The sequence below is a fragment of the Papio anubis genome, chromosome 3, assembly GCF_008728515.1.
Source record: "Papio anubis isolate 15944 chromosome 3, Panubis1.0, whole genome shotgun sequence".
Taxonomy (NCBI): Eukaryota; Metazoa; Chordata; class Mammalia; order Primates; family Cercopithecidae; genus Papio; species Papio anubis.
Genome location: NC_044978.1, coordinates 150,370,161 through 150,388,663, shown reverse-complemented (window position 1 = coordinate 150,388,663; position 18,503 = coordinate 150,370,161). Strand labels below are relative to the sequence as shown.

Genomic DNA, 18,503 nt, shown 5'->3' with positions numbered 1-18,503 from the left:
AATGTATTTATCTCTGCATTTTATATCTTAGAAAATTATATAATCAAGTATTCTTGGTATTACAGTGAACCCTACTGATTTGAGAAACAGAAGGCAAATGAAAGACTTCTGACAGGTAGTTGTATCATGAGAAACTTTATTTTCGTTATAATGCTACTCTTCCTGACACTAACTAGGGTCATTCTTGGGATAATTTTCAAACTGTGCGTGTTTGTGACATCATTTCAAAAATATCTTTAAATATATCAATTGTTTTAGATCAAACAAATACTTTCAATGAGGAAAATTACTTCTCATTAGAGGAATGCCATGTGACCAGATTCAAAAGCCATTTTCCAAATCTTGAAACAGATTAAATATATAAGAGACAAACACATTATAATTATAGACTAATTCAAAAGTAAGTTTTAAAACCTAGAACAATGGAGGACTGAAAATTATCATTTGGAAAATGCTATAGATATATGAGAAATGGTTATGGTGTATTAATAAAAATAAAACTGTTATATACATACATTACAAAAGTAGAGAAAAGGACTATAATATGGATAAACAAAAGCATCTTTATTAAAAAGGTGGAATTAAAGGCAATATTTACATTTAAGTCTTTGTTATTGTAATGTTACAATAAAAGGACTTGTTTTAAAGCATTGGAGGTTAAAAACAGGCTTTACTGAAATTAATTTGACCCACGAGGGATTTAATAAACTCCTTCCCTAGGGTCATCTCTTAATTAGCTTCTCTTACAGTGTATAACAAAATTCTATTTCATTAGATGGAATCTAGGATAAATGAAGCAACAGTTAAAAACTGTTATACACTATCTTGCAAAATGAATCATATAGTAAATGCTTCATTTTATTTTTAATGGGAAATTAGTAGCACACATGGACTTGAGTATAACATTCCAAAGTTAAAGCAAAGTATGAACTAAGAAATCGACTGAAAACTAAGTATATACCAAATGATTGAGCAAATATTTTTAATTTCTCTTGAGATAGACTGAAACAGCTATTGATATTTATACAATTTCTGTTCTAAGCCATTATGTACATTTTTTCTTTCAATTAAAATTTCAACTTATCAAAAAAGTCTAAGTATTAAAAGGCAAGCATGTATTATATATATACACACACACACATATCTATATATATATCTGCATAAATATTACCTAAAGCAGAGATCCAGTATGGGTAGAGCTCCTTGGTAAGCAGTGCATCATCAATGTCAGAGAGAAAACTTTTCAACACACCCGTCACATCTTCAAGCTGATGTTTTCCAGCCCTCAATTTAAAGCTTCTTGCATCCTTTTTGAAACTCTCCAGGAGTTCACTTATATGCAAAGGATCACCATTCTTCTGATAGATATATTTACATCCTAAACCTTTGTTAAAAATATTATATTTTTAAAGTCTAAATACAAAAGCCAGTTTGATATTTTAAAAATGAAACAAATGTTTGTGTTGAGATGATGAGTAAGATGATGAAATCATTACACAACAGATGATATAAACATGCATGAGCAGGAAAGGCTTCTTATCCCTCATTTTAGTATTTAAAATGTAAACCTAATGAGCAAATCATCGCAGACTCAGCTTTTAGCAAGCTCCTGATCAGTCCTTCCTCCAGCTCTCCATAGTATCTTTTTCAAATGTTCTTTTACTTAAAGTGCCCTGTCTTCACTTAGTCTCCCAGCAAACAACTTACCTCCATTTCTCACTGACAAAAGTGAGCCTCTGTGGTATAAATGTCTTCACCCTCCTGCCCCCATGTTGTATATTAATTTCTGAATGCTCCCATCTTCCCTTATTTCCTGTGGAGAGTTGGGTTACCTCTTTTTCATGGTTACTGATTCATGAAGTGCTCCATACCAAATAAAAGGAGCAGTGGTTAGGAGGAAGAGTGATGATAACGATGACAATAATTCAAACCCCAAAAGCCTCCCTTGCCTCCTCCCAGGCTTCTTTTCCCTGTTCCCTGTTTTTTCTAGATGCTTTTCAGCTTTTATCTAGGGAGAACTCCTTGCAGCATTTGACATTCTGAATGAAACCCTGTAAATTCTTTTAACCCCATAACTTTCATGACATCATGATTTCATATCTCTTTTTTTCTCCCTTCCCTCTGTGATTGCTCTCTCAGTCTTCTAATTTTTTCTGCTCATCTAATACTTTCTGGTCATCCCAGGGATCCTTCCTCAATTCTCTTCTCTTCCTGCCCACTGGGTGAGAACCCATCCAACCTCATCACTTCTACATAAACATTTTAACTCAGGTTTTAATTTCCATGATTTTACACATACACACATATATATACACATTCCATTACATATACACACAACATACACACATACACCCATACATCTTATGGCAAATAAAAATAACTCAAAGGAATTAATTCTCCTGCCCTGTTTACTACCTCACTTTCCACCCCCACCATGTTCTTTATCTTGTTCCTCTCTACCTCAGTATATGGCATTGCCTTCTCCCTAGCCCTTTACAAGTCAGAGTATTTATTTCTCAATCAGCACATTAAAAACAAAAAAATGCAGTACTGCATCACATAGATTCTTCATCATGATCTCACTCTCACAACTGTCCTCTCCTTTCCATCCCATATGCTATTATTTGTGCACTGAGTTCTTACTACATTGTCACAACTCCTTGCCCACATTCTCATGCAGCCCTCTGTGTGTCTCAACAATGATAACAGCATGATCTAAAATTCAGGTCTGTATGTGTTATCAACAAGCTTAAAAATTCGAATACTGTCCTCTTGCTGCCTACGAGGCAAAGTTTGAGGATTTTAGTTCGTATATTAAACCTTACCTGACTTGGTCTAACCTGTTGCCTTTTATATTGATTGACTCCTTCTCCTTACACTAAGCTCTGGCCACATTTAATACCACAAAGCTCCCAGCACAAAATTTGTGACTCTATACCTTGGCACACACTTTTTCTCCTCCTGGAATCCCTATCCTCTTCTAACTAGCTCCCATTTTCTCTTAGGGCTCATGGTAAGCACTGTGCTTTACCTATGAAGCTCTCTGATACCACACCTTCTGTGAGTGAAATTTACCCCTACACCTTGGACACTGGAAGCACCCCCTGAACCTCTTTACTAGAGAATTTTATACACTAACTTGTAACTGCTCATGTATTTGTCTCTTATTCATAAATCTGCAAACTTCTAGAAGGCAAAAATGATGTCTTATTTTCTGTGACATATCTCTGTGTATATCCAGCAGTCACACAGTGCCTAGAACTACTCTGCAGGTATTCAATAAATGACTGCTTAATGCAAGAATAAGCAAGTTCTACAAAAATCAATACTGACTAAGCGTTTGAGATAGTATATCCCTAGCTGAATGAATTTCTAATAGCTGGCACTCAAGTAAGTTAACTGAAAAATAATTTGAACATAATTTTGTTTATATAATTGAAATAATTTTCCCCAAGAACTAGTGTAATTTACTTTTTAAAAATTAAAGCCCTAAGAGTCATCCTATGAACTCATTCAAGTTCAAACCTTGACACAATGACAAAATGAGCACAGAAAATTGGTCTTGAGATTTCAACCCACAGCTCAGGAGGTTCAAAATAATTGCTACCATGAAACCATCTGCATCCTATAATCACTGGGTATTTTCTAAGTTCCTGCCAAATCTTTCTTCTATACATGCTGGTAGCATTGAGGTTTCCCCAATGTTCTGAATATAAATATATATATATGATATAAACATACTATCATAGCAGGAAGCTTCTTACTGTAGTGCCCAATATGTGATTATTTATATACTTTCAGTAGATATATAATACAAACACAATTTTATATATAATTATATATAATATAAAAATATATGATACATACATTTATATATAATATATACATGTTATATGACTATATGTATGTGTATATATGAATATATGTATGTACACATATGTGTGTATATATTTAAGTGTGTGTGTGTATCTATTTATATAAACACAATCCTTCATTGGCTTTATTATTCTAACATGCAAGTGAAGGCATCTTGTAATAGATGTATAAAGTTGTTATAATGTATGAGTTTTAGTTGAAAAAAAATCTAATGCTGAATTATTTTAAACCCAAATAAACACAAGGAAAATTCTGATTTCCCTAGAAAAACATTAAATTGGCCACATCAGAGCTAGTCAAGGTATTTTAATTATTTCTTGCTTAAGAAAGGCCTTATGCCATTATGAAACTAACACATTGTGAAGATTCCCAATGAGGTTATGCTCCTGTTAAAACATAACATATATGTGATTCATGTGTATCTGCAAAATGTACACTAACACTGAATGGCTGTAACAAATAAAGGTAACATTCTCCTTCCTCCATTTTTTAACAGATGATTATAGCTAGGAAGAAAAACACGAACATACTATCATAGCAGGAAACTTCTTATAGTAATATTATGTATATATTTTATGTATATATTTTCAGTAGATATATCATATGCATTTTTTTATATTATGTATAATATTTTCAGTAGATATATCATAAAAACACAATGAATCTAGACATTAATAATTGCACTTGCATTACATACAAAGTAAGTAAAATACTTAAAATGACACTCTCCCTAGAACAAGAGATTAAAATATGCCTAAGTTTAATTCCTGAAAAGTATTTTCTTTATACATATCATTAGTTCTGATATTTTGTTACATCAGTGTATTGTCAGTTTCCCATACTAGAAGATATGATTCATAGCTTTGTCTTGAACTTTTTACTTCCACTACTGTGTTTCTAAGAGTGAGACCAGTGACTGGCATACAATAAGCACTTGATAAAGAAACAATTAACTAATAATACAAGGCTTTACTGCAGCCCTCACTACTTATACCTTCTTTTCAAATTAAAAACACCCAAAGATACCTCTAATATAAGGAGAACAAAAAAATTTTAATACAATCCAAAATATCAAATCATTTTCCTCTTTTCCACATTTGTAATCTAAATAAATGGCATTGACCTACAGGTTAAAAGGGCTCATGGTAACATTTTAACATTTTCACATTTAAAATAGCATCAAGAAATTTACAGTATGAAAGATATATGCAATAAAAGGAATTTGGAGAACTCATAACCATTTGAAAATAAACATGAAGAAAAGAGGATATCTTTCAGGTATATCTAAAATACTAAACATAGCATATAAAACTGACATGAAGCTGGACCATGGTACAGATCAACGTGTTTTTTATTTGCAGACTATTCATTGAAACATTTGTTGAAAATAAGCAAAAATTGTGAAAATTAATAGCTATGCTTCTGAACATAAACTACATGCACACTTTATGTATGCCAAAGGAAGCAAATTATTTTACATATTGTTCCACAGTTCATCACTTCCAAAAACATGCTTAGACGTGTTGTGTCACTGTAGGCTTTAATCTAGCCTTGTAATCTCTGAAAGATAGTCTTCAATCTACTATTTTTTCTTACTTGAATAAAACATATAATCTACTATTTTTATGTACATATTATAATTTAGATTATTTCAACAGTTTAATATTTTATGCATATAAAGGAAGGAGGAAATGGTAAAAATGTATGGTATAGTTTAAACGAGTCTTATTGGGAGAAGGAATGGTAATTAGCTGGACAGTAAATCTGCCTTTATTTTTCACTAGTGTACTTACAAATATAAAGGGTTTCAATTCAGTCCAATAGAGGTACCACTTAAAAACCTGTAAGAATGATATGATCAGTTCTAGGAGTTGAATAAAAACTCAGTGATACTTACCATACTGTGTAACAAATGCTATACAGCTGTTCACTATAATGGGAACGTCATTTTTGCTGAGCTGCTGATCTTGTAAAGCATTACCATCTGTACCTGCTGCTTTTTCAATTGCAGTATGCCAGACTGTGAAATCCAACTTGGTATGCCCATGGATGTATAATGTTCTGTTAAAAGTTTAAAAAGCATTTCAAATTATAATTTTGCTCTTTAAAAAAAAATCTTATTCCAAGACAGATTACCCTAAAATCCACACAATCGTGATCCTATCTTACCTATTACAAGAAAAACTCTTCTTTTATTCTCATCCACCATGAACTTCCACTCAATCCCTCTTTGGCCTGTATAGTCACATCACTCCATAGCATTGAGGAAGCTTTCTGAATTTATGGTCTCACTTCTTTTCATTCCCCAGCCTCTTTTATTCTCTTTCTGAATAACTAAACTAAAATCATTGTGACTATCACCTGTGACTTCTGACGGACATTTCTGGCTATGTTTTTCAAGGTTTTAGAATTGTTGATTTTATTTCTTAAAAAGAGAAAAAAACTAGCATTCAATTTGAATTTTATAGCACAATTCTTTCTGGATTTTCCTCCTATCATTCTGGTCACTCAGTCTCTTTCCCGATCTCACTTCCTCTTTCTGAATGACAAAGTCGTAACCTCAGCACACACAAAAGCTACATGGACTCTCCAGGGTCATGTCATTCAGGCCAGTAGTTTCATCTTTTCATATAAATTAGTTTACTTCCAAATCCCTATCTCCAGGCTATAATTTTCATAGGTCAGATCTCCATGTGACTGAAAAGCAGGAGAATAGAGCACCTGAGAGTGGGAATGACAATCAGACTTTCTGAACATAATTTTAGCTCTGCCATTTACTTCCTTTGTAACTTTAGACGGGTCAACCTTATTTTTGCTTCAGTTTCATTATTGGCAAAATAAATATAATAATAGCACTTAGGACAACACTCAATAGACATAACATTAATGACTAATGTATAAACTGTACTACTAAAGAATATTTGTATTTGAGAATCTTCACCTTAATGTGCAATAAGCATATCAAAGCTTTTGCTCTCCCATACCAAACTTCTAGCACCAAAAATTTTCCACAAACCCCACCAGAAATTTAGGATTAATTAAGTGTAAATCAGTCTCTTTGCCCAATCACTGCTACATTACTTCAGTCACAAAATTCTGCTGACTACAGTTTCCCAATGTATTCACTCTGACTCCTCTCCTTTTCAAGACTGCCTTATTTCAGATCTTCATGTTGTTCCTTCAGGTCACTACAGCCCCTCCTTACAGAATTCCTTTCCCAATTCTCAACCCCTGTAATCTCTACTCCTCACTATTGCCAGAATGATCTAAAATGCAAAGCTAATGACATCACTTCCAGATCACTGTCTTACAGTTCTTGAGTTTTCAAGATAAAAAGGTCTTCATAAGCTAGCCTATATTTTTACCTGCAATTTGATCTGCCATTCTCCTATACTTATGACACTCAGGAAACATAAACATAAACACACACACACACACACACACACACACACACACACACACACACACACCCCTCCTGGATTTTGTAATACATATTGCCTGCTCTTTGGCTGGCTACTCCAAACCTTTCCCCCAAATTCTACTCCAGGTAAGACTCCTTGACACTGTTCCTGACCTCCCTCTTATGCTTAGCATGTCACAGATATTCCTTCTCAATCTTTCAATGGTGGCTTTGTCCTGCATCGTATCACCTGCTGTAGCTATGTGAATGTTTTAGCCACGAAACTCCAAACTTTACACAGGCAAGCAAAGAATTTCAGTATCTCCAGTCATTAGCATAGTGTCTCGCATTTAGTGGATACATAGCAGTTTTAAAGACCTATCACTAGATACAAAGTTTGCTTTGAAAAAACCGATTGTTGATGTATTTTAAGTATATTTACACCAAAGTAAAACTATATAATCTTGATTTCAGACTTGACAGGGCTAGTTTATATTCGACCTAAAGAGACATGAATAAACTGCATGAATTCTGGGGCTTTGGGGGAAAGGGGTGGGTAATAAGGAATCATTGTACCTAATTTAAAAAAAGAAATAAAAAACTTCCTTTCTTTCCTTTGTATTCTTTCTTGAAATGCTCCTGGAAGAAGACAAAGATACCTACACCTTACCACACTCATTTCTAACATTTGAACTTGCTATAATTACTACTGTTTTACTAATACTGGTGCTTGTAATCCTCATCTGTTGCTTTTTGACATCTTTATCTATTGTTTCTATTTTCCACAGCACCACAGCAGTCCTGACCTCCAGGTGTTGTAATTTTCTTTTTGAAGAATTCTGAAATTTGCACTAATACACCTGACATGCTACAGCCTTTTCATTGATCTTATATCATCTTTAGCTCAAAAAAGCGTTCTATTGCTGGATGTATTTGTCTAACTTATATAACTCGGATAATTTTTTTGAGAAATATCAAACCTCTTGATTATGTGAACTTAATCAACATTATGTCTTGCTATATTCACAAGTTTAGGTAAAGAGAAAAACATTTTACATAATTTAATAATTGAGCTTTAAATATGATATAAAATCTTTGTAACTATTTGCTTATAAACAACTACAATGGGTGTTTTAGCAAGCAGTGAAAGAAATCCAAAATGCAGTGGCCCTCCTACAATATGAGTATAATTCTGCCATAAACTGTGACATTTTCAAACTTCAAATTTTCTTTCTAGTCAGAAAAAAATCCTCTGATGACGAGTTGAGCTGTCACCTTGTGAATTAGTGAAGAGTAGAACTTTCTCAACTTGTCAAAGGGCGAATCCCAAAGTATATATGCAGTGCAATAGATGGTTTCACATTGAATAGCATCAGTGCACTAACTTTCCTCTCTGATGCTTACCTAAAATTTGTGGACCCTGAATAAAGCATCAAAAGATATTTTCTACACAAATGCTGGTCGACTTTGAGATTTCAAGTGTTATCAAACAACAATTTCACATTCCCGGATGAGAATTCCAAGGAAACATTTACTTATATCCTGACAATCTGAAAAGTAATATTGATGAACCCTAATTACAGAGAAATTAGTTACGCTAATTGTCCATTTTCTAAGCATAAATTCCAAAGGGCACTTCAAAGCCATATGAAGAAAAATTCTTATTTGCTATAATGATCAAGCCAGTTCAATAAGACCTAGAAACCAGGTCCGAGGACTAACAAAAACAATTATACTAAAACTGCAATACAATAACCATAAAGCATAAACAATCCTATTTGAGCCTAGTCTATGACAAGAACTAGAAGTATCTTCACAAATAATAAATCAATAAACTTGACCACATAAAAAGTAAATATGCTCATATAAAGAATATTTTAAACAAAACTGAAAAGCAAATGAAATACTCTATAAATATGGCTGGAAACGATAATACTCTAAGCATTCATACAAAAATAAAATAGTAAGTCCTCCACAGACACATGGTCATCAGCCATGGAAAGGTAAGTCACAGAAAGAATTAGCCAATGTAACCACAAACCAGTTTAAGAATCAAGTATGTGTATATATATATGTATGTGTGTGTGTGTGTGTGTGGTGTGTGTGTGTGTGTGTGCATATATATCTTAGTCTTATCATACCTAAGAGTCACAAAACAGAATTTCCCGAGCAACTTATTACAAAGTCACACTATTAGAATGGACACACATACATACACACACACACACACACACACACACACACACACATATACATATGTAAAATCAATGATGTGTCAAAGCAATTTATCAAAGATCTAAAATGTATAATGTTCATCACTAGAGTATAACAAGATGTGCATAGTATTTTAAAGACTGATGAGATACTTTAAAAATAAACTTGAAAATATGTTCTAAGAATCTTAAAATACGTATGCATTACTTTTGACAATTAGTTCCAAACACAGGACTCTTTCATAAGTACACGATTTGAAATGAAGGTACAATATCTGTTTCTTTCAATATATTTCTGTCCCTCTCTCACGCACATGTGCACATGCACACAAAGACATACATTCACCCGAACTTTTAAAAAATGGAAGCTGAAATCCCCAAAACTAGTGAAAGGTTAAGTGATTTAGCTACCTCCAAATATATATATTATAAACTTAGTACAATGAGCAAAGAATGCATAATTGCACATATGTATAAATTCAATTGCATTTCCTAAAATGTTAAATTAACTCAGGGTAGAAAACTCATGGACATTTTGTTTCCTTCTTTATACATGTCTGTGTTTTTAAAAATGTAATTAGAAACAAATCACATAAGTTGAAGTTTTGACTGATCCCTTGAAGGAAAAGATATTTAAAGCCTTCTGAACCAAGCCATCTTAGACTGTCATTGAGCTTTTGAGCCAGATAACTGGAAATATCTCTGCCAAGCTTTTTTTCCATATATGACTAAGAAACTAAGAGCCAGAAAGAACGTGTCTGAGGCCTCAGAACTAGGTAGGATTTGCACATTTGAGGTACTCAGTACTAGCCTAGTCCATGAGCCTTCCTTTACCTGAGGAATCAGATCTCCATAATTTACAACTCTGGTCCTCAGGTCCAAAAAGACTCATTCAAGACGTGAAATGGTGATGTGTCTTTCTGTTGCCTTTCTTCTTAGTCCTATCACACCTAAGATTCACAAAACAGAATTTCCTCAACAATTTATTACACAGTCACACTATTAGAATGGACGTGAAAGATGATCTGCTAAAGCCACGCATAGCAGAAGACCTATTTCTTTTCTTCAAGACTGTACACTTACATTCTGCCTTGAAAAGCATCCTAGGCATGTTGGAAATGTAATGGACAGGACTTTGGAGGATAGTTTTAGAAGGGTGTACTGTGCATTTTTCTTTATACTTCCTAAGCAACCTCTCAAAAGAAGACCCTACTTCTCATCCAAATAGGCTTTTGGGTTTGTTTTCTTCTGGGAAAGTATGAACTGTGTTATTTCTGTGAGTGATGCCTGGTCATTAGAATTTTTAATGAACTAATTTTAAGTGTATGGTTTGAAATATTTTTACAAATGTTTACACTTGTGTAACTACCACCATGATTAATATGTAGACCATTTCCATCACTCACAATGTTCACTCATAACTCTTTGCATTGCATCCCTTTCCCCACCCACAATCTTAGGCAAGAACTTATCTGCCTTCTGTCACCATTCACTAGTTTACCAGCTCTAAAGCTTCATAGGAATGGAATTATACAGTATTACTCTTTTGTGCCTGGCTTTTTTCACTCAGCACAATGTTTTTAAGATTCATTCGTGTTGTTGCTAATATAGGTTCCTTTATAATGATAATCAGTACTTCACATATGAACACATAACATACTCTGTTTACACGTTCACTGACTAAAAACATTTGGGGTCTCCTCTCTTTTTATTATAAATAAAGCTGATTTGAATATTTGCATAGGAGTCATTTTGTGGACCTATATTATGATTTGTTTTGGGTAAATACCTAGGAGCTCATTTGTTGGGATGTATAGTTACATGTAAACTGACTGTATTCTTTTTAAAAACCAAAACCTTCTAAACTGCTTCCCAAAATGAATGTACTATTTTACAATCCCACCATACTGGCCAACGCTTTGCACTGCCACTTTTTAAAAAACTTAGTTTATTCAGTGTGATCTCATTGTGGCTTTAATTTGTATTTCTCTGGTAATTAACTTTACATGTGCTTGTTGGCTATTCATAGATATTCTTTTAGATATCTCTATTCATTTTTTTTGTTATTTTATTGGGTTTTTGTCTTCTTCTAATTGAATTATATGTATTCTGTCCATGTTTTGGATATGAGTGCTTTATCAGACACATATATTTTGAATAGTACCAGTGTATGATTTCATTTTATTAACCATGTTGCTTAAAGAACAAATTATAATTCAATTTTTAACTTATAATGCCAATACTTAAGATTCTCTCCAATTTCCTTGCTTTATCACATTAAACCAGCAATAAAATGTTAAATAGAAGTGATGGGAATAAATATGTTTGCCTAATTCCTGTATTTGAAAAAATTGTTTTGATTATATCCAATGTGTTAAATTCATTGGTATGAAGTTAGTCATAATATTTTCTTATCTTTTAAATATTAAAATGATCCATAGCTTTATGATACTGGTAATTTGTATCTTCTGTTCTATCTTCTAGTTAGAGTTTTATCAATTTTCTTAACTTTTCCAAAAAAAGTTAAAAATTTATTAACTAAATTGATTATTTCAAAGGACCAGCTATTGGTGACTCAGATTTTCTTTTTTTAAAATATATTCCATTTATTCATTCTTTCTACTGTCTGTATCAATTCATTCCTGAACCACGTTAGGTCTAAGTTGCTCTTTTTTAGATTTTTAAGGTAAATGTTTAGAGGATGGATTTTAGATCTTTTGATTTAGCATAAGCATTTAAAGTTTTCAACTTCCTTGAAATAGTTTTGTAGCTCCATCACACAATTTTGATGTTATGATTTTATTATCATTGATCAAATATTTCCTAATTTTTCCTGTGATTTCTACTGTGAAGTATGGGTTATTTGGAAATATATTAAACTTCCAAATACTCAGGAATTACTCAGAAATGCTTTCCAGAATAAGGCAAGTTATGAATTAAATTCAATTGAAAAAACTAATAGAGTATCAATCTATCTTTCCAGACCCACTGTCTCATGCATCCTCCTCAAGCGCTCAAAGTTAAGGCCAACCCATACTGAGGTTGTTTCTAGCCCATCCTATTTATCTGAGCCTATTATTTCTACCTCTTGGACTACGTTGTGTCTCAGGCCCCCTTCATTTCTTCCTACTAAAGTCCTTCATAGGATGATAGATCCAGTTAAAAATACTTTTCTTTAAAAAACACAACAAAAACAATACACACACACACACACACACACACACACACACATCTTAGAGGGATTTGCTCATTCTTTTGTCCATTTTTCCCCATCATATCATACTTACTTCTTCATAAGCTTAACTCCTGGTACATAGAGGTACTTTGAACTAAATGAAACAAAATTGTTAAAGCAAATAACATACGCTTTAAAGTCTACCTTTTGTTAATAGATATACATTCCCTTTATCATAATTTTCTTGAACATAAAATCACTTAATATTTGTTTTCTAAGAGTCTCTTTCTTTTTTTAAAACCTGTGGGGGTGGTGAGAGAAGAGACTCTCTTGTTTTCCTTGGCAATATTCAGATTAAGCCATCTCTAAGAATTAAATCATCAGAAAGTTACAAAAGCATTCAAGCTTATATTGTGGGCAATAGGTTACTGTTTAATTTGCAATTACATGCACAATTTAGAAACCACTTTAAGATAATTCAGCCTCTGGAGTATTGCTAACATATTAGCTACTATAAAACACATTGAAGGGGGAGAAAAGATCATATGGAATAAGGTGATAGGAAGTAAGGAATATTAAACTTAGGGTGTTAATCTCCCAAATTGAGAAAAGTAATCTGTTCCATAATTGTGAAACATATTGATAAAGTGTTTATTCCCCAGTGTTAAGCTTCTTTATGTGAAGAATTTGCAATTAAAACTGAAATGCAGTCAAGCTTGGGAGACATCAAGTGTATTATGCTTTACTATATATCAACCAAGGAATCTAAAACAAAAAAACACACTAGTCTTTTCTGTTTCTGATAACACAGTTTACTTATTCACACTGTGTTTATTAGAACCAGCAACCTTTTAACAAAAGCATAGTAAGTGTCTATGGCAATGGGCATGCAGCTATGGAATGTGAACATGGTAAACACAGTAACTTATTTCTTAGAAAAACATATGCAGAAGATGTGGGTTAAAGTGCAAAAATAGTTCTCAAATTTTGAGAAAAACATGTAATTTCTTGAACATTTCAGTCAAAGTGATGATACAATTTCCTACTGTCCAGGAAAATGCCTTCTGCCTTCCTGGTCTAAAATATTCACTAACAAGAGATATTTGACAATATGATTTTTCTTTATTTGCACAAACAGTAGTAAGGCCTAAAAGAAAAGCACAAAATCTAAGTCCCAATAACAACATCAAATAGCATGCCAGAAACCCTTAAGTGTAATCAAGAAAGCTTTATTTTCCAAAATAATTTTTAAAGTATACAAAGAATACACATTAAAACGACACCATCTGGAACACCTTCTGTTTAGAGCTTTTTAGAGTAAAAATGCTCTGTGTGTGGAAAATATTATTGCAATATTTTTCTGTCTAAAGACACTCATTTATGCATATAGAGAAAATGACCATGAAGATTAAAATATCTATCTAAATAGTGACTATATACAGGGGATAATTATCAATTTATAAACATTTCCAGTTTTGGGGATTCTTTCTCCTCCTTGCTTTTAAAAACCATTAATGTTTTTCAGCATTTTAATCAAAGGTAGATAAGAACAGGAAAAATATGTGAAATTAACTCATTAAATTTATGTATGATTTACATTTCTGGCTCAAGCTGCTACTAGCAAAAATTAAAGGTTCAAGCTTACAGCTGGTTGGTTTTTTTTTCTTTCAACTATTCACACTACCTCTACAGGCCATCAGTATAAATAATTGGAAGTTGTTTCACTTCCAGAAGCCACAATTTTATCTGTCACTGACAAGTCTAACAGAATCTACCATTGCTGACAGTCATCATTTCCCAAAGGGCTAATAGATCAAAAGGGAGATGAAAACAAGGGTGGTACAATGAAATTTTCTCATTTTGGCATGGTACTGAAACAGCTTTTCAACAATCACAGCTATAATTAACTAGTTATGTTTGAGTACTGGGCGAGAAGTGCATAGTCTCTATCTTGGCAAATGATACTATCATTCACAGAATCACCCAGGCCAGAAGCTCAAGAGTCGTCACTCTTATCTCCCAGTTCACAAAGCAATTGAAAATTGACTGGTATCTCTCTCGACATCCCACTACCACATGGAGAAAACTATCAACATCCAAAATCATCCATCAATTCTTCTTTTCTTACTTTTGCAGTTGAGGGATCTTGCTCTCTTGCTTGTACTCTCTCTTAGACCTTCAATCCCTCCCATTTTATGTTTATTTTCCATCAAAATTTATACGTGTACAAATTCAAGCCATCTGAAAACAAACTGCACATATATGCCCTTTCTGGGTCAAATCTCTTACCTAGTTAATCCTATGAACCTCCCTCCAGACATCTTGACAAAGTGACCTCACCAGCTATCTCACTTTGCTAAGTTCCCATTCTTAATCTGATCTAGTACCTGCCTGTTCACTTCTGCTCTGCCCCAAGTCACCAGATGGACTCCAAATCATTTATCTCATGGAGTGTTTATTCTCACTGGGCATGTCCTTGTATCAGCACTTGACATTTTTAACTGATCCTTCCTTTTTGAGACACTCTCTTCCTGGGCTTTACAACACTTTGTACTCTCTCTTAGTTTCTGGCCTCACTCTCTGAGTAAACAAGCAGCTACTACTGCCTGACAAATTCCCCTAAAAATGATGTATAGTCATCAAAGCTCCAACATAGGATTTCTTCCTCTCTCCTTCCCATAGAATCACCCTAAGTAATTTCACCTTCTTCCTTCTTCAGGCTGATAACTCCAATATCTGTATTTCCAACCTCTTAATCTTTTCATGAATATCTTATCCATAAAAATAACTTTCTCCCATCAATTTATTCTTAGATGACTTATAAGAAATCTCATGTTCAACATGTCTTAAACTCATTATCTCCCAGGCTCTCTCCCAAAACTGCTCCTTTTTCCATCATTCCCTATATGATGTCTATGTAGTCACAGAATACACACACATATGTTTATATGTCTATGTAAATAAGTAGATTCATAAATATGAGACCCTGTTTTGCACCATACAGGGTGCTGTGCCTGCCACGTATGTATGGTCTTTGCTCTGTCAGGGTTCATAACCTCATGTTCTTGTCATCTAGTGTGCAGATTCTTTACTTTTATGCATGATGTTGACCTCCCTTCTCTCTACTCCATTTTCAGTTAGGTAGGAATTGTATGGACATGTTTTCTAACAATTTTATAAAAATGTTTTCTAGTAAACATTTTTATTTTTCTAATAAATGCTTAAATTTTGAATTCTAGTAACTCATAGTGTCTATCCAGACTCTATGGTTTATTTAAATCCTGAGAAATATCTTTTTTTTTTTTTTTTTTGAGACGGAGTCTCGCTCTGTCGCCCAGGCTGGAGTGCAGTGGCCGGATCTCAGCTCACTACAAGCTCCGCCTCCCGGGTTCACGACATTCTCCTGCCTCAGCCTCCCGAGTAGCTGGGACTACAGGCGCCCGCCACCTCGCCCGGCTAGTTTTTTGTATTTTATAGTAGAGACGGGGTTTCACCGGGTTAGCCAGGATGGTCTCGATCTCATGACCTTGTGATCCACCCGTCTCGGCCTCCCAAAGTGCTGGGATTACAGGCTTGAGCCACTGCGCCCGGCCGAGAAATATCTTTACAAAGATATTGGTAAATGAATATTGAACACTTTTTTAAAAAAAAAATTAAGTTACAAAATGACCTTAACTTTAAAATGAACCATTCTCCTCAATATCATACAGGCAAAAGAAGGCTATTTAAGTACTTAAAATGGGGCTTGGCACATGGTAACTGCCCCACTGTCATCATTGTTACTATCAGATGATATTGATTTGGAGTAAAAAGGAAAAGCAAATAAACCAAAGACAGAAGTATGTGATAATATAGGTGCATTTAAGTGGTGGGTATGGTACATTAGCTATGCGAAGAGATTTAAGGAAAATAACTTGGTTATATTTATCTTCACGTGTCTCCCACTCCTATTATTACTCTTCACTTTCATAAAAATACTTTCAACATAACTTGTTAGTAACAAATGTAGACAAAAACTGTCAATTACCAAAAATGTTACTAAGTGTCTGTGACCATTATTTTGGAATTCATTAGTCTTCTACTTTTCCATGAACTCAAAAATAATATTACAAATGAATTTCATCTCCTGATTTCTACAGTACAGGGTAAGATCAAAACGTACAAAATAACAAAACATTTAGTGCTCTGGCTTCCATATCTTGCCTTTGTGAGGGGGTAGACTGTGTGCAGTAAGCACTAAATAGAATTTCATCAAACTAAATCATTCTAATCCACGTTTGCTACATTTTAATTCAAACCTATGTACCACTGGTCAAATCCTTCATAGATTAAAAAAATGGTACAAAAATACTTTGGCTATAATAACCTGAAAAAATGAAAAGGATAAACACATTTGCCAAGCTGATGCTTGCCTATCTGTTTGAACATAAGATCTGAGGGGTCAGACACCAAGTTTATGTTGTTTACCTTTTTTATTTTCCTGCCATGGAAGTGGCAGTCAGTAAGCATTCCATAAATATTAATAAATGACTGTAAAACTGCATTTATGCTAGTATTTTAATGTCAAATTCTATCTATACCTAATAATTCCTCATTATTTCTGGACATAAAATTAACAATACTCTGACAGTACAGTGAAATCATCATCTGGTACCAAAAATAAGAATATAAAGTATCATTAACCATAATAATCCAAGAAATAAGTAAAAATGCAAAGTCCTAATTATGCCTAGAAGTTAACAAACACAATCTGACATAAATATCTAATCAGTAATATTCTTGCTGTATAAAGCTCTTGATGTCGTCCCGCGAAGTTGAAGGAAAGGCAGGTTCCGAAAACCATTGAAAGTCATTATCCTTGTCACAGCAATAAAAATAATCAAATGAAGGCTTATTTAGCTATATTTTAATATTGCAGTTAAACTTTGAACAACGTAAGATTGAACTGCACAGATTCCTTCATACAGATTTTTCTTTTGTCTCTGCCACCCCCCGAGACAGCATGATCAACCCCTCCTCAGCCTACACATATAAAGACACTGATGAATACCTTCATGATGATCTAATTCCACTTAATGAGTAGTAAATATGTTTTATCCTATGATTTTAATAGCGTTTTCTTTTCTCTAGCTCACTTTTTTGTAAGAATACAAATAATCTTGCACTATTATAAAGCAAACCATACTGAACCAGTATAATTAAGAGTTTTTTTTTTTTTTTTTTAAAGCAAATTACAAGAAGCCAAGGGGAAAAAATACCTAATTTGTTGAAGAAGAAAGGCAGTTTGAAGATTTTCCAAAGAACTACAAATAGAACTACCATTCGATCCAGCAATCCCTCTACTAGGTATCTATCCAAAGGAAAAAAAAAGATGGTTCTACCAAAAAGACACCTGAACCCATATGTTTATCACAGCACTATTCACAAGAGTAAAGATGTGGAATCAACTCAAGTACCGATCAGTGGTTGACAGGCTAAGGAAAATGTGGTCATATATACCATGGAATACTACACAGCCATAAAAAAGGAATGAAGTCAAGTCCTTTGCAGCAACATGGATGCAGCTGAAGGTCCTTATCCTAAGTGAATTAACACAGAAACAGAAAATCAAATACTGCATGTGGTCACTTATAAGTGTGAGATAAACAATGAGTATACACGGAAATAGAGATGGAAATAATAGACACTGAGGACTCCAAAAGTGGGGACCGAAGGGGACAAGGGCTGAAAAACTACCTATTGGGTACTATGGTCACTACTTGGGTGATGGGCTCAATAGAAGCCCAAACCCTAGCACTACACAATATATCCATGTAACAAACCTGCACATATGTAGATA

General features: G+C 33.7%; 1 protein-coding gene across 9 annotated transcripts in view; it reads right to left on the bottom strand.

Moving 5' to 3' along the window:
* Nucleotides 1-18,503, bottom strand: part of ARAP2 (ArfGAP with RhoGAP domain, ankyrin repeat and PH domain 2) — a 179,293-nt gene that overhangs the window by 59,506 nt on the left and 101,284 nt on the right. For all 9 annotated transcript variants that reach the window (XR_004182819.1, XM_031664671.1, XM_031664672.1 and 6 more), the window contains exons 20-21: nucleotides 5,774-5,937; nucleotides 1,172-1,384 (exon numbers count right to left, since the gene is read on the bottom strand). Coding sequence is in view for 8 of the 9 variants with exons in the window: in XM_031664671.1 (XP_031520531.1) it covers nucleotides 1,172-1,384; nucleotides 5,774-5,937 (377 nt within the window). In the remaining variant the exon portion in view is untranslated. The remainder of the gene's footprint in view (nucleotides 1-1,171; nucleotides 1,385-5,773; nucleotides 5,938-18,503) is intronic.